At 47.9% G+C, this 21,909-nt stretch overlaps 1 protein-coding gene and 1 pseudogene across 1 annotated transcript; both read left to right on the top strand.

Moving 5' to 3' along the window:
- The first annotated feature begins 352 nt into the window (after positions 1-352).
- Positions 353-7,903, top strand: LOC112446680 (tubulin alpha-1C chain-like; annotated as a pseudogene).
- A 4,733-nt stretch (positions 7,904-12,636) lies between these two features.
- Positions 12,637-20,221, top strand: LOC100141266 (tubulin alpha-1C chain). The gene is made up of 4 exons (XM_024992453.1): positions 12,637-12,784; positions 16,540-16,762; positions 16,905-17,053; positions 19,135-20,221. Exons 1-4 carry the CDS (start codon positions 12,782-12,784, stop codon positions 20,107-20,109), a joined length of 1,350 nt encoding a protein of 449 aa, XP_024848221.1. The 5' UTR covers positions 12,637-12,781; the 3' UTR covers positions 20,110-20,221.
- The last annotated feature ends 1,688 nt before the right edge of the window (positions 20,222-21,909 follow it).

Below are 21,909 nucleotides of genomic sequence, written 5' to 3'. Positions count from 1 at the left end.
GCGCCTCCCTTTACCTGGCGCCCCTCCTCGCTTACGTGTCGCCCACTGCCGTCCCCACCCTTCGCCTCCCTTCGCCTTCCAGTCGCCCAGTGCATCCTCTTCCTCACCCCACCGGCCCATTCTGCGGCCCCTGGATTCCTCCTCCCTTTCCTGGGTCTTCTGGCTGGGTCCGTAGTTTGGTTTGAACTTTTGAACCCACCAATGAGCGCCATGCGCCCCTCCTCTCTCCGCCCGGAGGGTAAAACCCGGCGTAGGGCTGGGAGGCGGGGCCGCGGAGGCCGGGGCGGGGGCGGGTGCCCGCCCTCCTGACACGTGGCCCGGGTAGGGGTTTATAGGATCCCTCCCGGCCCCGGGCCTCTCACTACTTCTCCCCCGGACTCCTTAGTAGTCTGTCAGTGGGAGATCGTCGCGGCCGTCCCCTCCCCTGTTCCAGCCCCGCAGAACCGTACAAGTCTCCGTTATGGTGAGTGGGGGTCCCCGGGCGGTGGTGTGGGGGCAGAGTGCGGAGTCCCAAGGGGCGTTGGGATCCCAGTGCGAGTGCAGCCACGTCCACGCCTCCGGGCAAACTGGTTTCTGGTGGCCGGGTTGGGAGAGTCGAGTTCACCTGGCTGACTCCTCGTCGGGCTCGAAGACGCGGCCTGGGTACTGCCTTGAGTGGAAGTGGAAAAGCCACCTGATCCTAGAGAGGGGCCATTCATTGATTCGTTCGGGGCCGCTACTGCCCCAGAAAGGTCGGAGAACCTTCGCACTGGCTCCCAAGGACTTGTGAAAGCTACAAATGCCTCCCATTTCCTGAAGTGATCTCACCTTCCCACAGCCTTCGGCAAAGGACCCCTGGAGCATCCCGTGTGCTCCAGCATAGTAGGTGCAGACGTTTCCTGGCGACCCCTGTCGTGTGCCCTGTGATTTGGTGCTGAGTCCACCTGTGGCCAGACTCTGGGAAAAGTTTCCAATTGCAGCTTCGTCACCTGTGGCCGGGATGGCGGGGGTTGGGTGGGCGGGGACAGCTCTTGAAATTGCACCAATCCACTTGAAGGATGAAGGCAGGCTCCTCCTTTGAAGGAAATTACTGTCCCGTGTTTAACCCTGCATTTCTCGTGTTTCTAGTGTTAATGTAGTGGGGTGTTTAATAGCTGAAACTTTCTGATTACAGGTTTTAAAAAGTCCATAAAAGAGATATTTATTTATAAAGTCACAGAGTAAACTAGTTCTGACAAAGTAGTCTTGCTTTTAAAGAAACATGAAATTACACACAACTTGAGTATTTTCTGTTTAGCTGTCAGAGGTTTTGGAAACAAGTATCTTAGGAAACATCCGTTGGAGGTCTACCTAAAGCAGGCCATGAGTATCAAATGTATCAAAATACCCTTTTTAAAAAGGAATATAGTGAATAAATAGTTAACCTTTTTTACGGACTACTTCAGTTATCAAAGGATGTCTGACTTTAACAATTGCTTGAGTGCTTTTTTACTAAACCAGACCAAAGGACACTGGTAAATGTGTAATTGAGAAAATAGTGGGAGTGTTTAAAGGGCAGGAAATCAGCAATAGCCCCAAACCTATGAAGACATACACTGGTTAGACTCTTATTTCACAAGGGACAGGTGCTGATTATCCTGTTAAGGCTAGACTAAGTGACACCATCACCGGTATCTCACTTCATTTTCCAAGTGGCCAGGGGAGAGTGGAGGGCAAGCAGTGGCCACAGCCTAAGCCATACTGTTGCACAATATGAAAAGTTTTTGAACTCAAAAGGCTTCATTAGAAGTGCTTCATTACGATCGTAGGGTCTTCTCAGATACTTTATCTCCTTGGGACCTGGGACTGTCATGGGCAAATATCTGGTTCTTTCGTGGTTTCTAGGGCTGTGGAATGTCCAAAGCCCAGTTTAAGGTAAACACGATGCAGTGGTAAAAAGTCATAGGTCCACCAGAAATAAATCCCCTTTCTCCCACAGCCTTAGAGCTGGGCAAGTAGATGCAGGTAATAGTGAGCTTGCTGATGAGGTCAGCAGAAAATAATTGCTTTATGGGGAATATGGTGAGAAGGAGGGAACCATAAGTCAAAGGTTATGAGCAATTGGAGGTTTTGTCTTGGGGTTATGAGACTAGGCCATTTGACATCTTAGGTGATGTTGAATTTTCTTTAGATTCCTATTGTTGTTCATTTGCTAAGTCACGTCCGAGTCTTTGTGACCCTACGGACTGCAGAATGCCAGGCTTTCTGGTCCTTCACTGTCCCCTGGAGTTTGTTCAAACTCATGTCCATTGAGTTGGTGATGCTATCTAAACATCTCACCCTCTGCCTCCCCCTTCTCCTTTTGCCTTCAATCGTTCCCAACATCAGGGTCTTTTCAAATGAGTCAGCTCTTTGCCTCAAGTGGTCAAAGTATTGGAGCTTCAGCATCAGTCCTTCCAATGAATAGTCAGGGTTGATTTCCTTTAGGATTGACTGGTTTGATCTCCTTGCAGTCCAGGGGACTCTCAAGAGTCTTCTCCAGCACCACAGTTCAGAAGCATCGATTCTTCGGTGCTCAGCCTTCTTTACACTCCAACTCTCACATCCATACATGACTATTGGAAAAATACAGCTTTGACTATATGGACCTTTGTTGGCAAAATGATGTCTGTTTTTAATATGCTGACAAGGTTTGTCATAGCTTTCCTCCTAAGAAGCAAGCATCTTTTAATTTCATGGCTGCAGTCACCGTCTGCAGTGATTTTGGAGCCCAAGAAAATAAAATCTGTCACTGTTCCCACATTTTCCCCATATATTTGCCATGAACTGATGGGACCAGATGCCAGCTTTTTCACTCCTTTTTCACCCTCTTCCAGAGGTTCTTTTCTTTCGTTCTCATTCACTTTCTGCCTTTAGAGTGGTATCATATGAGGTTCCTGATAGTTCTGGGACGCTTGATTCCAGCTTGTGATTCATCCAGCCTAGCATTTCACATGATGTACTCTGCATAGAAGTTAAATAAGCAGGGAGGTAATACACAGCCTTGACGTACTCCTGTCTCAGTTTTGAACCAGTCCATTGTTTCATGTCTGTTTCTAACTGTTGCTTCTTGACCTGCATACAGGTTTCTCAAGAGACAGGTAAGGTGGTCTGGTATTCCAATCTCCTTAAGAATTTCCCACAGTTTGTTGTGATCCACACAGTCAAAGGCTTTAAATTCCTATTAGCAGCTTTCAGAACCCTGAAACTCTCTTATTTGGAGAAAATGTAATAGGAGATATTTGATGTGGATACTTGAGAGACTCTGTCTCAAGCAGCTAATTTTATTTATGATGGAAATACAATAAAATCCTGTTTTCCTCTTAAGTCTGTGGGTTTAGATTCTATGTTCACTGCCTTATTTTACCAAGCAAGAATGAGTTTGGTAACTTACAAATGACCCTGTTCAGCAAGTAAAGGAAAACAAACGCTTGCCTAACATTTAAATTTATGCAATTATAGACTCTTCTTCCACAGCGCCAGAGACAGATGTACATTTTACTAGAAAACAGCTGATTCCTTAAACTATTAGTGAAGTCTTGGTGACACTTCTAGCTTTTGTTACCCTATCTCCATCTGCCGACCCTCCCCCACTCTCCCCTCAAGGTGTGTGGACAGTGAAGGAAAATATTTTTCCCTAAGATTAAATACTTCCACAGGGATAAAAGGATGCCTATGACCACAGTTTTTAAAGTCCAGGTAACTGCTGCTTATCTGCTGTTTTCTCCATGAGTCATACAGCTGTAGTTTGCTGGTTTAAGCTGGTTTTAAGGGGAGAGCAGAAGCTGTTTAAAGAACAGAATAAAGAGGGATGGGAATGAGCTGTACTTACAGTCACACAGGGAATGAATCAGAGCTGGAAGGAGGAATTTTGCATGCCTCTAAGGAGTCAGCAGGCATATTTCCCAGGAGTTGGGGAAAATCTATTGCTAGAGTAGCTTGTGTCCTTCTGAAGGTAGACACCTGACCATGAATATCTAATGTGGCTGTAAAGGGAAAGTCTGGTCCCTGGCCTTGTCTAGTTGTTCATTAACATGTCTGTGGTTTTCCAAAACCTTTTCTCTGAATTGGCCTGTTGTTTGTGAAATAGTGCCTGGGCAGGCATGGCCTCCAGAAAGGTGCTGATTTGTCTGGAAGGTTAATAGTCATTTCCGTGTGACTCATTCCTGAATGTCCCATCTGACGGGTCACATTCTGACACTTCCTTCTTCCTTCCCACAGCGTGAGTGCATCTCCATCCACGTTGGCCAGGCTGGTGTCCAGATCGGCAATGCCTGCTGGGAGCTCTACTGCCTGGAACACGGCATTCAGCCCGATGGCCAGATGCCAAGTGACAAGACTATTGGGGGGAGGAGACGACTCCTTCAACACCTTCTTCAGTGAGACAGGGGCTGGCAAGCATGTGCCCAGGGCAGTGTTGTAGACCTGGAACCCACAGTCATTGGTGAGTTGACCTCAGTAACCCCAGTGAGATCCCAGGGATCGGGGACAGGAGGTGTTCCTGGGAATTCCACTGATGCCTGCGATGGAGCAGACTTGTGTGGGTGTAATGATGGGTGGCTGCTTCATTTTCCTTTTCCAGATGAGGTGCGCACTGGCACCTACCGCCAGCTCTTCCACCCTGAGCAACTTATCTCAGGCAAAGAAGATGCCGCCCAATAACTATGCCCGAGGTCACTACACCATGGCAAGGAGATCATTGACCTCGTCTTGGGACCGAGTTCGGAAACTTGGTAAACGAAGAACTTTTTTTAAAATAGGATGAGCGTTTTCTCTTAGAGTTTTGAGAGACCAGACTATGGGAATCATTCTTTGCGCACCAGAATGAGCTTTTATACTGCCCAGTGTAACTTGACTTTCTAAACCAAACGGTGCTGTGCTATGGGACAACTTTTTGAGGCTGAAGTAGGTGCTGGCTTTGGCCTCCTCCTATGTCTTCTAAGCAGATTTGGGCAATTGCTCACTCAGTGAGGCCAGTTTACCTGAAGTCAAGTGAAGTACCAGGAAGGCCTTAACCGTTTTACTGACACTTAAGCCCATTAAACATCCTTGTTCATCTTAATCAGGCAGCTTCCTGCCTCCAAGCTGAGGCATCCCTTTTTAGGTCATCTTAGTCTCAGGGTAGGTGGCTAGCTCTGAATGTAACTAATTGGTCAAACTCATAAAAAGGTGGACAGCTGCCCTTATGTTTGGAAAGTTACAGCAAAAGAAGGCTGATGTAATACCGACTAGAACTAGCTGGCGTTGGGTAACTTCCAAGCAACACTGAAGGTGGAGTCAAGGGAGCTCCCCTTGTTACAGAAAGCAAGTATAAGTCACTGGAACTGTGAAAGTATTAAGATATAACCACAAAAAAGTAGGTACCCTTGTGTTTCTACTAGAGCTCAGGCGTAGTGTAGACTAGCCTTGCCTTGAGGCCAGAAAAATCCTAAGGTTAACTGTATTCACATCGGTAAGGTTGAAAAGGGTGCTGTTCAGATCATTTTAATTAAGAGTCTGGCAATCAGATGACTCTGTTCCTTAGGCATATGGGCAACTTGTAAACTAATTAAACTAAAATCCAAGAATGAAGGCCTAGGTGAATAGCTTGTCAGGAAAATCCTATATAACACTAAGCCCGGGCAACAACAGGTCTATTTTTCAAAATAATGGCCTTACATTGTTCTTGGCTTCATACTTTGAGATGTTTATCATAGTCTTCCCAGCAAAATTGGGCTAATGGTTGGCTCCTCTGTTTGCAAGTGAAGCTTCAGCTACAAGCACTGACTTGGAAATCGGGACCTGCCCTAGGGACAAATAAACGAGTTGAAAGTCATTTGAGCGTTCCATAGTGAAGTTCATTAACCACCAGAACAATTGCATTTGTCCCTGGTGTTTATTACTGTGTCCACAAGAGTCTTAATGGGTGGAAACTGGTAAACTAGAGTCTGCCCCCTTACAACTGATCTCATTCAGAGGGTGGATAGAAGTGACTAAGGGCTCAGTAGAGAATGTCCACAAATCTTGGAGCACCTTAAAGTGAAGACTGTCCAGAGAATACTCTGTCAGGTTAAGATCATCCTTTCACAGAGGAGCAGTTTTGTTAGCCAGAAGAGCTCAATTAAGTGGTGGAAAGCCCCCGTGACACAAGGACATGGATTTGTGACCGTGAATCCCCCTTTCCCGGAATGAAGAGACTTGCTGCTAACCTGTGCTGACTGTGCCAGGCACTATTCCAGTACTCATTTAAATTCCCCAGCAACCTGAAGCAGGTACTGTTCTCCTCATTAATAAATGAGAACACTGAGACTGAGAAATGAATTTGGTCAGAGGCACATGGCAAGGAACTGGTAGAGCCAGAGCCAGCCTTATTCTAACACCAGGGCACTGGCTCTTCACTCTGCTCTTGGATTCAGAAAGCAGCTGCAGAATTTTTGTAAGACATCATTGTATGGGGCCGGTGGTGGCCTCAGGCCCTGCTGTTGGTAGCTCTCCAACTGATAAGAGGTTTGCCTTGGTCTGTGGTCATGGCACGGGCAGCAGAGGTGAGCCTCCCGGTCACCAAAACTTGTGCCCGGCATCCATTCCAGACTTCGTGATTCCTCTGCCTGCAGAAATGAAAAGAACTCATTAAAAATAGCCTTTTCACAGATCCCCTCCCTCCAGCCCCAAGAGTTGATTGTGAAAGTTTCTCTGAATCACTTAGCACTTAAAGCTCTTTAGGTCTGCTTTCTTAGCAAATATTGTTCAGAAATTTTCTGATTGTGTTTATATTTTGAAGATCTTGATCAGTGCGATTATGGATTCAAAGAAATCACTGCAGGCTGGTCACCAAGACTAAAATTAAAACTTTTTTCTTTTTCAGGCTGACCAGTGCACGGGTCTTCAGGCTTCTTGGTTTTCCACAGCTTTGGTTGGGGAATGGTTCTGGGTTCACCTCCCTGCTGATGGAACGCCTCTCTGTCGATTATGGCAAGAAGTCCAAGCTGGGAGTTCTCCATTTACCCAGCCCCCAGGTTTCCACAGCTGTCGTTGAGCCCTACAACTCCATTCCTCACCACCCACACCACCCTGGAGCACTCTGATTGTTGCCTTCATGGTAGACAATGAGGCCATCTATGACATCTGCCGTAGAAACCTCGACATTGAGCGCCCAACCTACACAAATCTTAACCGCCTCATGAGCCAGATAGTGTCCTCCATCACTGCTTCCCTGAGGTTTGATGGCGCCCTGAATGTGGATCTGACAGAGTTCCAGACCAACCTGGTGCCCTATCCCCGCATCCACTTCCCTCTGGCCACATACGCCCCTGTCATCTCTGCTGAGAAAGCCTACCATGAACAGCTTTCTGTAGCAGAGATCACCAATGCTTGCTTTGAGCCAGCCAACCAGATGGTGAAATGTGACCCTCGCCATGGGAAATACATGGCCTGCTGCCTGTTGTACCGTGGTGATGTGGTTCCCAAAGATGTCAATGCTGCCATTGCCACATCAAGACCAAGCGTACATCCAGTTTGTGGACTGGGTGCCCACTGGCTTCAAGGTTGGCATTAACTACCAGCCTCCCACTGTGGTACCTGGTGGCGACCTGGCCAAAGTACAGCGAGTGTGTGCATGCTGAGCAACACCACAGCTGTGCTGAGGCCTGGGCGCGCCTGGACCACAAGTTTGACCTGATGTATGCCAAGCGTGCCTTTGTTCACTGGTACGTGGGTGAGGGCATGGAGGAAGGAGAGTTTTCTGAGGCCGTGAGGACATGGCTGCCCTTGAGAAGGATTATGAGGAGGTTGGAGCCGACAGTGCAGAGGGAGATGATGAGGGTGACGAGTATTAGCATGTCTGCTGCAGTTTCATCTTGGGACTGTCTTATTTGTGTTCCGTGGAGCTGCCCACTGTGGCCCTGTCTTATCAATAAAGGTGATATTTCCACTTCAAGGTCACGCTGTATCATAGTAATATTTACTTACTGAAGGCCAGTTTGGATGGAGGAGGTTGGCCATTTCGAGGCAACAGGCTCATTGGGCCAGTGCTTTTGAAATTTTAAATGTATGTGAATCTCCTGTAGATTTTAAAAAGCAGACCTTAATCTGTAAGTCTGAAGTGGAGTTTCAACAAACATAGTGCATTTTTTCTTTTTTTTTTGCCTTTGTTTTTTAAAGCTCTCTGGTGTTTTGATTTTATTTTTAGTTAGAGGATAACTGCTTTCATTATTGTGTTGGTTTCTGCCATACATCACCATGAATCAGCCGTAGGTATACATGTGTCCCCTCCTTCTTGACTCTCCCACCCCATGCTACCCTCTAGGTTGTCACAGAGCACTGGGTCTCAGCTGCCTGCATCACACAGCAAATTCCCACTGGCTGTTTTACATATGATAATGTCTATGTTTCAGTGCTACTCTCTCAACTCACCCACCCAAAGCTCCTGGGTATTCTTGGTCTGCTGTGATCACATGTGGAGGAGTGAGGGGTTAGTAACATAGCTAATAAATGGTGGAGCCATAACTCAAGTTTGCAGGATGACTTGCCAGAACCACTGCAGTCTTTAGTTCATAAAGTGTTGGAATCACAATGGGAAGGCTTGGAACTTGCTGATTGTTCATCCTTGGCCAAAATCTACAATGGCAAACTAGGACGGTGCTTTCAGAAGTCACTGCTTGGAGAAAGTAGAGCAGGCTAAGACACGAAAGTACAGTTGTCTCGGGTGTTAGGATATTGGTCCCTGACCCAGTGTATGTCAATGGGGAATATGGTGAAGTAGGGGAATATAAGGAAAATTGAAGGAGTATGTACATAACAAAGGTTGAAGACCAGAGCTCCCTAATTTGGATGCTTTTCTGAGCAGCTGCTGGAACTGTGTGGTTCTTGAGCAGGGCAGGAGGCAACTATGAGAAGCTGAGGGTGGGGGAAGAATGCGCGGGTGGCCGAGAGCTTGGTGCTCAGGGACCAGTGCTTGGTGGCCTCTGAGGCTGAACTGAGCAATGAAAGAGGACAGCGATCATCAGAGGGCCAGGTCATGCGGAAGGGAGGAGCCATTTTTTGATGCTTAGGTCCTGGCCTGAATGGGAAGGCCAAGCAAGTGGCCAGGAGGTGAGGGTGAGTGCAGGTCTGTTCACCTTTGCTCCAGGACTGAGCTTATTCAATGGCGCTCAGCTACCATCTTTCTTTTCCCACTTGGTGTTTTCACCTCTTACTCATTGCTAACCTCTGCCCCCTTACTCTTTAAGGACAGCATTTGAAACATGCACGTTCTGGGAGTTCCCTGGTGGCCTAAGTGGAATTGGTGCTTATCAGTGCTGAGGGCCCGGGTCCAATCCCTGATTGGGGAACTAAGATTCCACAAAGCAACATGGCCACAGCAACCCCCTCCCTCAAATGCACATTCTGTCTTGGGGCACAGCTTCCAGCCTGAAGCTCTTCTCAGCTTTGTGCTCGGAAGGGTTATCATGAGAGCAACCTTTGTCTCATGCTTCAGGATGATGCCAACCTGCCCCATCCTTGAGTACAGCCAGCCAGCCACTGCTACTCAAAGTGATGGACTAGATCCCTTCTGCAGCCTCAGCCTGGGCGTCTGGGCTGAAACAATGAACCTCGGAGAGGCTGGCCACTCAGCTGCACTCAGACCTTCCCAACCTGGGTATCTGCCAATTGCTACAGTGCGAGCTCTGGAGGGAACAGGACATCCAGGTGTGAGAAGGAAGAGACAGATCATCAGCTTCAGCTGAGCACAGCACCCCACGACACCTGAAAGGTCATTCTTGGAGCCCTGCGTGTCCCAAGCTGGAGACTCTGAGAATGGGGTTCAGGGCTTGCCGTTCTCCTCCTCCCTCAGCCTTCAGGAGAAGCCTGGCAGCACCTGCAGAGCCTGAAGCCCTGGGGCCAGTGCACATCCCACCCCCGCAGCCCTGGCCAGGACAGCCCCTCCAATTACCTCCATAAGCCTTACAGTGAATAATCTGCCAAGATGTGGAAGTGGCTGGAAACCTTTAAGCAGCCGCAATGGCGTGGAGGTGAAAGAAGAGTTTAGCTGAGAAAAAAGATTCCAGTAGAACAGAGCCTGGGGAATTGGAAAGGGCAAAGTGCAGGAGCTTGCAGAGGGATCGTCCTTGTAGTGATGATCCCCCCACCCCCTGTGCTGGCGAGAGAGTGAATAGAAGTTAGCCTGCAGCAAGAACAAATATACCCCAAGAGTCTGTCACGGCTTTGTGGCTGACAACCATCCATCTGCCCTTGAGCACAAATGGAAAGCCTGCACTCAGAACTGCCCCCAGGGCTGAAGCCACGGGGGCGTTTGATGGGGATAAATGGAGAAAAGTGTAAGGGGGTGCAGCCCAAAATTGGCTATCCCCTGATAGCTCAGTGGGTAAAGAATCTGCCTGCAATTCAGGAGACCGGAGTTCTATCCCTGGGTCGGGAAGATCCCCTGGAGAGGAAATGACAACCCTACTCCAGTATTTTGCCTGGAATCCATGAACGAGGAGCCTAGCAGGCTACAGTCCATCAGGTCGCTAAGGGTTGACACAACTGAAGCAACTTGGCACAAGTGGGCGTAGGCATGCACAGGAGGCCTAACAGGGCCCAAAAAGGCAGGCAAATTTTGAGTTGAATTTTTGAATGTGGTAGATGCAGAATGTGTCACTTTCTTCTGATTGGTTAGTGGTGAGTAATAGGCAGTGCTTCCAGGAATCTTGTGCTCAACCTGAAGTTACCAATCCTCCACCTGGTTAGGGGCCCCACTGGTTCTGCAGACTCAGAGACATTGTTATGCATATTGCTTGAGTAGGAACCAGGCTCCAAGGCTGTACACCAGTTGACTTCTATTTCTGCATCCCCCTCCCCTTTCCTTGATAATCAATGTTTGAATCCGCCCTTTGGAGTTCAGGGAAGGTCAAGGAGGCTGAATGAAGCCTATATCCTACAACAAGAAAAGCAAATGAAATAAAGGACGCTTCTGAGGAATAAATCGTTGTATGGAAGGTCAGAGTGAAACTGAGCTGGACCTTGCAGGTCCTGCCAATTCAAAAGGCCCTCCATATCCCCTGTATCTTATTGTAGAAAACAGAAAAAGTCTCCCCAGGCCTTTCTTGAGTGAAAAAGAGCAAGCCCAAGCAGTTACTGATTAGGACAACAAGTTCACAGGACACCTAGTTTCTTCCTGAAGCCATAAAGATAAACAACCTGATGCATTATCTTTGAGTTGTTCCACAAAAACTAAGACCCACCGCCAAGGAGGATGTAACTACAAGTCCACCACAAGCACACAGACTCCAGACTGGTTGGAACCAGAGGTTGAGATTCTGGAAACACCACCTGTTACCTCACCACAACCAATGAGAAGGTCCAGGAGCGGTCAAGCAATCTATGACCCTTTTCCATAACAGTTGTCTAAAAGTGATTGGAGGGTTAGGTCTTTTGCGCACCTGACATCTATTCTTGCTTTTAGCCTTTGCAATAAATCTTTCTCTGCTCCAAACTCCTAGGTTCTGGATTGTTTGGCTTCAGTGTGCCAGGGACACAGGAATTTGGGTTCCGTAACAAAGAGTGGTATACTTAGAGTAAGGCAGTGCAAGGCAGTTGAGGGCCTAACTCGCTCCAGCTGTGTGACCTGCAACTAGTTTAATTACTCTAAACCCTAGTTTATCTGTAAAACGGAGATAAGACACTGCATATGTCGAATGGATGACATGTGATTAACACTGTCTGAAAAACAACTCTGCATAGCATCTGAAAAGTGAAAGCTATTATATGCACGTGTGCTCAGTCATGTCAGACTTAAGAGACCCCCAAGGACTGAAGCCCACCAGGATCCTCTGTCCATAGGATTCTCCAGGCAAGAATACTGGAGTGGGTTGCCATTTCCTACTCCAGGGGATCATCCCCACACAGGGATCAAACCTGCTTATCTTGCCTCTCCTGCACTGGCAGGCAGATTCTTTATCACTAGGGCCACCTGGGAAGCTGGGGTTAGTATAATTAATTCCAGGCGGGGGAAAAAATTGCTTTTGCACCAGTCGGAAGGAGTTTGCTGTTAGAAACTAAAAGGTTCATTTAAAAGCAGGTAGGAAAACAAGGAAAGAAAAGCAATTAAAAAAGGTGAGATTCAAGATTTCAAGTAGGTTTGTGTGATTAGGACCCGGAATGGGGAACCATAGGTCTTCCCTCTTGGAAGTCCCTCAACTCCGAGAGCTGCGGGCGCCGGGGTTACCCGCGGTGGAAGCACCGGATCGTGTGGGAGGTCCTGATTGGGGGCTGTGCGGCTGGAACTGGCTGAAGGCCACCTAGGCCGCCCTCCAGTGCAGGGTAGGGGTCTGGAGCCCGGGGACCGGGCGGGCAGCGAGAGGGGCCGCGCCTCCCTTTACCTGGCGCCCCTCCTCGCTTACGTGTCGCCCACTGCCGTCCCCACCCTTCGCCTCCCTTCGCCTTCCAGTCGCCCAGTGCATCCTCTTCCTCACCCCACCGGCCCATTCTGCGGCCCCTGGATTCCTCCTCCCTTTCCTGGGTCTTCTGGCTGGGTCCGTAGTTTGGTTTGAACTTTTGAACCCACCAATGAGCGCCATGCGCCCCTCCTCTCTCCGCCCGGAGGGTAAAACCCGGCGTAGGGCTGGGAGGCGGGGCCGCGGAGGCCGGGGCGGGGGCGGGTGCCCGCCCTCCTGACACGTGGCCCGGGTAGGGGTTTATAGGATCCCTCCCGGCCCCGGGCCTCTCACTACTTCTCCCCCGGACTCCTTAGTAGTCTGTCAGTGGGAGATCGTCGCGGCCGTCCCCTCCCCTGTTCCAGCCCCGCAGAACCGTACAAGTCTCCGTTATGGTGAGTGGGGGTCCCCGGGCGGTGGTGTGGGGGCAGAGTGCGGAGTCCCAAGGGGCGTTGGGATCCCAGTGCGAGTGCAGCCACGTCCACGCCTCCGGGCAAACTGGTTTCTGGTGGCCGGGTTGGGAGAGTCGAGTTCACCTGGCTGACTCCTCGTCGGGCTCGAAGACGCGGCCTGGGTACTGCCTTGAGTGGAAGTGGAAAAGCCACCTGATCCTAGAGAGGGGCCATTCATTGATTCGTTCGGGGCCGCTACTGCCCCAGAAAGGTCGGAGAACCTTCGCACTGGCTCCCAAGGACTTGTGAAAGCTACAAATGCCTCCCATTTCCTGAAGTGATCTCACCTTCCCACAGCCTTCGGCAAAGGACCCCTGGAGCATCCCGTGTGCTCCAGCATAGTAGGTGCAGACGTTTCCTGGCGACCCCTGTCGTGTGCCCTGTGATTTGGTGCTGAGTCCACCTGTGGCCAGACTCTGGGAAAAGTTTCCAATTGCAGCTTCGTCACCTGTGGCCGGGATGGCGGGGGTTGGGTGGGCGGGGACAGCTCTTGAAATTGCACCAATCCACTTGAAGGATGAAGGCAGGCTCCTCCTTTGAAGGAAATTACTGTCCCGTGTTTAACCCTGCATTTCTCGTGTTTCTAGTGTTAATGTAGTGGGGTGTTTAATAGCTGAAACTTTCTGATTACAGGTTTTAAAAAGTCCATAAAAGAGATATTTATTTATAAAGTCACAGAGTAAACTAGTTCTGACAAAGTAGTCTTGCTTTTAAAGAAACATGAAATTACACACAACTTGAGTATTTTCTGTTTAGCTGTCAGAGGTTTTGGAAACAAGTATCTTAGGAAACATCCGTTGGAGGTCTACCTAAAGCAGGCCATGAGTATCAAATGTATCAAAATACCCTTTTTAAAAAGGAATATAGTGAATAAATAGTTAACCTTTTTTACGGACTACTTCAGTTATCAAAGGATGTCTGACTTTAACAATTGCTTGAGTGCTTTTTTACTAAACCAGACCAAAGGACACTGGTAAATGTGTAATTGAGAAAATAGTGGGAGTGTTTAAAGGGCAGGAAATCAGCAATAGCCCCAAACCTATGAAGACATACACTGGTTAGACTCTTATTTCACAAGGGACAGGTGCTGATTATCCTGTTAAGGCTAGACTAAGTGACACCATCACCGGTATCTCACTTCATTTTCCAAGTGGCCAGGGGAGAGTGGAGGGCAAGCAGTGGCCACAGCCTAAGCCATACTGTTGCACAATATGAAAAGTTTTTGAACTCAAAAGGCTTCATTAGAAGTGCTTCATTACGATCGTAGGGTCTTCTCAGATACTTTATCTCCTTGGGACCTGGGACTGTCATGGGCAAATATCTGGTTCTTTCGTGGTTTCTAGGGCTGTGGAATGTCCAAAGCCCAGTTTAAGGTAAACACGATGCAGTGGTAAAAAGTCATAGGTCCACCAGAAATAAATCCCCTTTCTCCCACAGCCTTAGAGCTGGGCAAGTAGATGCAGGTAATAGTGAGCTTGCTGATGAGGTCAGCAGAAAATAATTGCTTTATGGGGAATATGGTGAGAAGGAGGGAACCATAAGTCAAAGGTTATGAGCAATTGGAGGTTTTGTCTTGGGGTTATGAGACTAGGCCATTTGACATCTTAGGTGATGTTGAATTTTCTTTAGATTCCTATTGTTGTTCATTTGCTAAGTCACGTCCGAGTCTTTGTGACCCTACGGACTGCAGAATGCCAGGCTTTCTGGTCCTTCACTGTCCCCTGGAGTTTGTTCAAACTCATGTCCATTGAGTTGGTGATGCTATCTAAACATCTCACCCTCTGCCTCCCCCTTCTCCTTTTGCCTTCAATCGTTCCCAACATCAGGGTCTTTTCAAATGAGTCAGCTCTTTGCCTCAAGTGGTCAAAGTATTGGAGCTTCAGCATCAGTCCTTCCAATGAATAGTCAGGGTTGATTTCCTTTAGGATTGACTGGTTTGATCTCCTTGCAGTCCAGGGGACTCTCAAGAGTCTTCTCCAGCACCACAGTTCAGAAGCATCGATTCTTCGGTGCTCAGCCTTCTTTACACTCCAACTCTCACATCCATACATGACTATTGGAAAAATACAGCTTTGACTATATGGACCTTTGTTGGCAAAATGATGTCTGTTTTTAATATGCTGACAAGGTTTGTCATAGCTTTCCTCCTAAGAAGCAAGCATCTTTTAATTTCATGGCTGCAGTCACCGTCTGCAGTGATTTTGGAGCCCAAGAAAATAAAATCTGTCACTGTTCCCACATTTTCCCCATATATTTGCCATGAACTGATGGGACCAGATGCCAGCTTTTTCACTCCTTTTTCACCCTCTTCCAGAGGTTCTTTTCTTTCGTTCTCATTCACTTTCTGCCTTTAGAGTGGTATCATATGAGGTTCCTGATAGTTCTGGGACGCTTGATTCCAGCTTGTGATTCATCCAGCCTAGCATTTCACATGATGTACTCTGCATAGAAGTTAAATAAGCAGGGAGGTAATACACAGCCTTGACGTACTCCTGTCTCAGTTTTGAACCAGTCCATTGTTTCATGTCTGTTTCTAACTGTTGCTTCTTGACCTGCATACAGGTTTCTCAAGAGACAGGTAAGGTGGTCTGGTATTCCAATCTCCTTAAGAATTTCCCACAGTTTGTTGTGATCCACACAGTCAAAGGCTTTAAATTCCTATTAGCAGCTTTCAGAACCCTGAAACTCTCTTATTTGGAGAAAATGTAATAGGAGATATTTGATGTGGATACTTGAGAGACTCTGTCTCAAGCAGCTAATTTTATTTATGATGGAAATACAATAAAAATCCTGTTTTCCTCTTAAGTCTGTGGGTTTAGATTCTATGTTCACTGCCTTATTTTACCAAGCAAGAATGAGTTTGGTAACTTACAAATGACCCTGTTCAGCAAGTAAAGGAAAACAAACGCTTGCCTAACATTAAATTTATGCAATTATAGACTCTTCTTCCACAGCGCCAGAGACAGATGTACATTTTACTAGAAAACAGCTGATTCCTTAAACTATTAGTGAAGTCTTGGTGACACTTCTAGCTTTTGTTACCCTATCTCCATCTGCCGACCCTCCCCCACTCTCCCCTCAAGGTGTGTGGACAGTGAAGGAAAATATTTTTCCCTAAGATTAAATACTTCCACAGGGATAAAAGGATGCCTATGACCACAGTTTTTAAAGTCCAGGTAACTGCTGCTTATCTGCTGTTTTCTCCATGAGTCATACAGCTGTAGTTTGCTGGTTTAAGCTGGTTTTAAGGGAGAGGCAGAAGCTGTTTAAAGAACAGAATAAAGAGGGATGGGAATGAGCTGTACTTACAGTCACACAGGGAATGAATCAGAGCTGGAAGGAGGAATTTTGCATGCCTCTAAGGAGTCAGCAGGCATATTTCCCAGGAGTTGGGGAAAATCTATTGCTAGAGTAGCTTGTGTCCTTCTGAAGGTAGACACCTGACCATGAATATCTAATGTGGCTGTAAAGGGAAAGTCTGGTCCCTGGCCTTGTCTAGTTGTTCATTAACATGTCTGTGGTTTTCCAAAACCTTTTCTCTGAATTGGCCTGTTGTTTGTGAAATAGTGCCTGGGCAGGCATGGCCTCCAGAAAGGTGCTGATTTGTCTGGAAGGTTAATAGTCATTTCCGTGTGACTCATTCCTGAATGTCCCATCTGACGGGTCACATTCTGACACTTCCTTCTTCCTTCCCACAGCGTGAGTGCATCTCCATCCACGTTGGCCAGGCTGGTGTCCAGATCGGCAATGCCTGCTGGGAGCTCTACTGCCTGGAACACGGCATTCAGCCCGATGGCCAGATGCCAAGTGACAAGACTATTGGGGGAGGAGACGACTCCTTCAACACCTTCTTCAGTGAGACAGGGGCTGGCAAGCATGTGCCCAGGGCAGTGTTTGTAGACCTGGAACCCACAGTCATTGGTGAGTTGACCTCAGTAACCCCAGTGAGATCCCAGGGATCGGGGACAGGAGGTGTGTCCTGGGAATTCCACTGATGCCCTGCGATGGAGCAGACTTGTGTGGGTTGTTAATGATGGGTGGCTGCTTCATTTTCCTTTTCCAGATGAGGTGCGCACTGGCACCTACCGCCAGCTCTTCCACCCTGAGCAACTTATCTCAGGCAAAGAAGATGCCGCCAATAACTATGCCCGAGGTCACTACACCATTGGCAAGGAGATCATTGACCTCGTCTTGGACCGAGTTCGGAAACTGGTAAACGAAGAACTTTTTTTAAAATAGGATGAGCGTTTTCTCTTAGAGTTTTGAGAGACCAGACTATGGGAATCATTCTTTGCGCACCAGAATGAGCTTTATACTGCCCAGTGTAACTTGACTTCTAAACCAAACGGTGCTGTGCTATGGGACAACTTTTTGAGGCTGAAGTAGGTGCTGCTTGGCCTCCTCCTATGTCTTCTAAGGCAGATTTGGGCAATTGCTCACTCAGTGAGGCCAGTTTACCTGAAGTCAAGTGAGTACCAGGAAGCCTTAACCGTTTTACTGACACTTAAGCCCATTAAACATCCTTGTTCATCTTAATCAGGCAGCTTCCTGCCTCCAAGCTGAGGCATCCCTTTTTAGGTCATCTTAGTCTCAGGGGTAGGTGGCTAGCTCTGAATGTAACTAATTGGTCAAACTCATAAAAAGTGGACAGCTGCCCTATGTTGGAAAGTTACAGCAAAAGAAGCTGATGTAATACCGACTAGAACTAGCTGGCGTTGGTAACTTCCAGCAACACTGAAGGTGGAGTCAAGGGAGCTCCCTTGTTACAGAAGCAAGTATAAGTCACTGGAACTTTGAAAGTATTAAGATATAACCACAAAAAGTGGTACCCTTGTGTTTCTACTAGAGCTCAGGGCAGTGTAGACTAGCCTTGCCTTGAGGCAGAAAAATCTAAGGTAACTGTATTCACATCGGTAAGGTTGAAAAGGGTGCTGTTCAGATCATTTTAATTAAGAGTCTGGCAATCAGATGACTCTGTTCCTTAGGCATATGGGCAACTTGTAACTAATTAACTAAAATCAAGAATGAAGGCCTAGGTGGAATAGCTTGTCAGGAAAATCCTATAACACTAAGCCCGGCAACAACAGGTCTATTTTCAAAATAATGGCCTTACATTGTTCTTGGCTTCATACTTTGAGATGTTTATCATAGTCTTCCCAGCAAAATTGGGCTAATGGTTGGCTCCTCTGTTTGCAAGTGAAGCTTCAGCTACAAGCACTGACTTGGAAATCGGGACCTGCCCTAGGGACAAATAAACGAGTGAAAGTCATTGAGGTTCCATAGTGAAGTTCATTAACCACCAGAACAATTGCATTTGTCCCTGGTGTTTATTACTGTGTCCACAAGAGTCTTAATGGGTGGAAACTGGTAAACTAGAGTCTGCCCCTTAACACTGATCTCATTCAGAGGGTGGATAGAAGTGACTAAGGGCTCAGTAGAGAATGTCCACAAATCTTGGAGCACCTTAAAGTGAAGACTGTCCAGAGAATACTCTGTCAGGTTAAGATCATCCTTTCACAGAGGAGCAGTTTGTTAGCCAGAAGAGCTCAATTAAGTGGTGGAAAGCCCCCGTGACACAAGGACATGGATTTGTGACCGTGAATCCCCTTTCCCGGAATGAAGAGACTTGCTGCTAACCTGTGCTGACTGTGCCAGGCACTATTCCAGTACTCATTTAATTCCCAGCAACCTGAAGCAGGTTACTGTTCTCCTCATTTAATAAATGAGAACACTGAGACTGAGAAATGAATTTGGTCAGAGGCACATGGCAAGGAACTGGTAGAGCCAGAGCCAGCCTTATTCTAACACCAGGGCACTGGCTCTTCACTCTGCTCTTGGATTCAGAAAGCAGCTGCCAGAATTTTTGTAAGACATCATTGTATGGGGCCGGTGTGGCCTCAGGCCTGCTGTTGGTAGCTCTCCAACTGATAAGAGGTTGCCTTTGGTCTGTGGTCATGGCACGGGCAGCAGAGGTGAGCCTCCCGGTCACCAAAACTTGTGCCCGGCATCCATTCCAGACTTCGTGATTCCTCTGCCTGCAGAAATGAAAAGAACTCATTAAAAATAGCCTTTTCACAGATCCCCTCCCTCCAGCCCCCAAGAGTTGATTGTGAAAGTTTCTCTGAATCACTTAGCACTTAAAAGCTCTTTAGGTCTGCTTTCTTAGCAAATATTGTTCAGAAATTTTCTGATTGTGTTTATATTTTGAAGATCTTGATCAGTGCGATTATGGATTCAAAGAAATCACTGCAGCTGTCACCAAGACTAAAATTAAAACTTTTTTCTTTTTTCAGGCTGACCAGTGCACGGGTCTTCAGGGCTTCTTGGTTTTCCACAGCTTTGGTGGGGGAACTGGTTCTGGGTTCACCTCCCTGCTGATGGAACGCCTCTCTGTCGATTATGGCAAGAAGTCCAAGCTGGAGTTCTCCATTTACCCAGCCCCCCAGGTTTCCACAGCTGTCGTTGAGCCCTACAACTCCATCCTCACCACCCACACCACCCTGGAGCACTCTGATTGTGCCTTCATGGTAGACAATGAGGCCATCTATGACATCTGTCGTAGAAACCTCGACATTGAACGCCCAACCTACATGAATCTTAACCGCCTCATGAGCCAGATAGTGTCCTCCATCACTGCTTCCCTGAGGTTTGATGGCGCCCTGAATGTGGATCTGACAGAGTTCCAGACCAACCTGGTGCCCTATCCCCGCATCCACTTCCCTCTGGCCACATACGCCCCTGTCATCTCTGCTGAGAAAGCCTACCATGAACAGCTTTCTGTAGCAGAGATCACCAATGCTTGCTTTGAGCCAGCCAACCAGATGGTGAAATGTGACCCTCGCCATGGGAAATACATGGCCTGCTGCCTGTTGTACCGTGGTGACGTGGTTCCCAAAGATGTCAATGCTGCCATTGCCACCATCAAGACCAAGCGTACCATCCAGTTTGTGGACTGGTGCCCCACTGGCTTCAAGGTTGGCATTAACTACCAGCCTCCCACTGTGGTACCTGGTGGCGACCTGGCCAAAGTAGAGCGAGCTGTGTGCATGCTGAGCAACACCACAGCCATCGCTGAGGCCTGGGCGCGCCTGGACCACAAGTTTGACCTGATGTATGCCAAGCGTGCCTTTGTTCACTGGTACGTGGGTGAGGGCATGGAGGAAGGAGAGTTTTCTGAGGCCCGTGAGGACATGGCTGCCCTTGAGAAGGATTATGAGGAGGTTGGAGCCGACAGTGCAGAGGGAGATGATGAGGGTGACGAGTATTAGCATGTCTGTTGCAGTTTCATCTTAGGACTGTCTTATTTATTTGTGTTCAGTGGAGCTGCCCACTGGGGCCCTATATTGTCAATAAAAGTTATATTTGCACATCAGAGCTGAATCTAGGTCTGAAGTGGAGTTTTAGTAAACATACAGCCTTTTGTTTTTAATTTCTGGGGGGTTTTTTTTTGCCTTTTTTTTTAAAAAAAAAACCTCAGATTTTCTTTAGTTTTTATTTTTAATTGGAGGAAAATTGCTTTGCAGTATTGTGTTGGTTTCTGCCATACATCACCATGAATCAGCCGTAGGTATACATGTGTCCCCTCCCTCTTGACCCTCCCACCCCATGCTACCCTCTAGGTTGTCACAGAGCACTGGGTCTCAGCTGCCTGCATCACACAGCAAATTCCCACTGGCTGTTTTACATATGGTAATGTCTATGTTTCAGTGCTACTCTCTCAACTCATCCCACCCAAAGCTCCTGGGTATTCTTGGTCTGCTGTGACCACATGTGGAGGAGCGAGGGGTTAGGTAACATAGCTAATAAATGGTGGAGCCATAACTCAAGTTGCCAGGATGACTGCCAGAACCACTGCAGTCTTTAGTTCATAAAATGTTGGAATCACATGGGAAGGGCTTGGAACTGTGCTGATTGTTCATCCTTGGCCAAAATCTACAATGGCAAACTAGGACGGTGCTTTCAGAAGTCACTGCTTGGAGAAAGTAGAGCAGGCTGAGACACGAAAGTACAGTTGTCTCGGGTGTTAGGATATTGGTCCCTGACCCAGTGTATGTCATGGGGAATATGTGAAGTAGGGGAATAATAAGGAAAATTGAAGGAGTATGTACATAACAAAGGTTGAAGACCAGAGCTCCCTAATTTGGATGCTTTTCTGAGCAGCTGCTGGAAGCTGTGTGGTTCTTGAGCAGGGCAGGAGGCAACTATGAGAAGCTGAGGGTGGGGGAAGAATGTGCGGGTGGCCCGAGAGCTTGGTGCTCAGGGACCAGTGCTGTGGCCTCTGAGGCTGAACTGAGCAATGAAAGAGGACAGCGATCATCAGAGGGCCAGGTCATGCGGAAGGGAGGAGCCATTTTTGATGCTTAGGTCCTGGCCTGAATGGGAAGGCCAAGCAAGTGGCAGGAGGTGAGGGTGAGTGCAGGTCTGTTCACCTTTGCTCCAGGACTGAGCTTATTCAATGGCGCTCAGCTACCATCTTTCTTTTCCCACTGGTGTTTTCACCTCTTACTCATTGCTAACCTCTGCCCCCTTACTCTTTAAGGACAGCATTTGAAACATGCACGTTCTGGGAGTTCCCTGGTGGCCTAGTGGAATTGGCGCTTATCAGTCCTGAGGGCCTGGGTCCAATCCCTGATTGGGGAACTAAGATTCCACAAAGCACATGGCACAGCAACCCCCTCCCTCAGATGCAAATTCTCTCTTGGGGCACAGCTTCCAGCCTGAGCTCTCTCAGCTTTGTGCTCGGAACGGTTGTCATGAGAGCAACCGTTGTCTCATGCTTCAGGATGATGCCCAACCTGCCCCATCCTTGAGTACAGCCAGCCACTGCTACTCAAAGTGATGGACTAGATCCCTTCTGCAGCCTCAGCCTGGGCGTCCTGGGCTGAAACAATGAACCTCGGAGAGGCTGGCCACTCCAGCTGCACTCAGACCTTCCCAACCTGGGGTATCTGCCAATTGCTACAGTGTGAGCTCTGGAGGGAACAGGACATCCAGGTGTGAGAAGGAAGAGACAGATCATCAGCTTCAGCTGAGCACAGCACCCCACGACACCTGAAAGGTCCATTCTT

Source organism: Bos taurus, chromosome 5, assembly GCF_002263795.3.
Source record: "Bos taurus isolate L1 Dominette 01449 registration number 42190680 breed Hereford chromosome 5, ARS-UCD2.0, whole genome shotgun sequence".
In the NCBI taxonomy this organism is placed as follows: domain Eukaryota; kingdom Metazoa; phylum Chordata; class Mammalia; order Artiodactyla; family Bovidae; genus Bos; species Bos taurus.
Note: the sequence above shows the minus strand (reverse complement) of the source record. Positions and strands in the feature narration are given on the sequence as shown.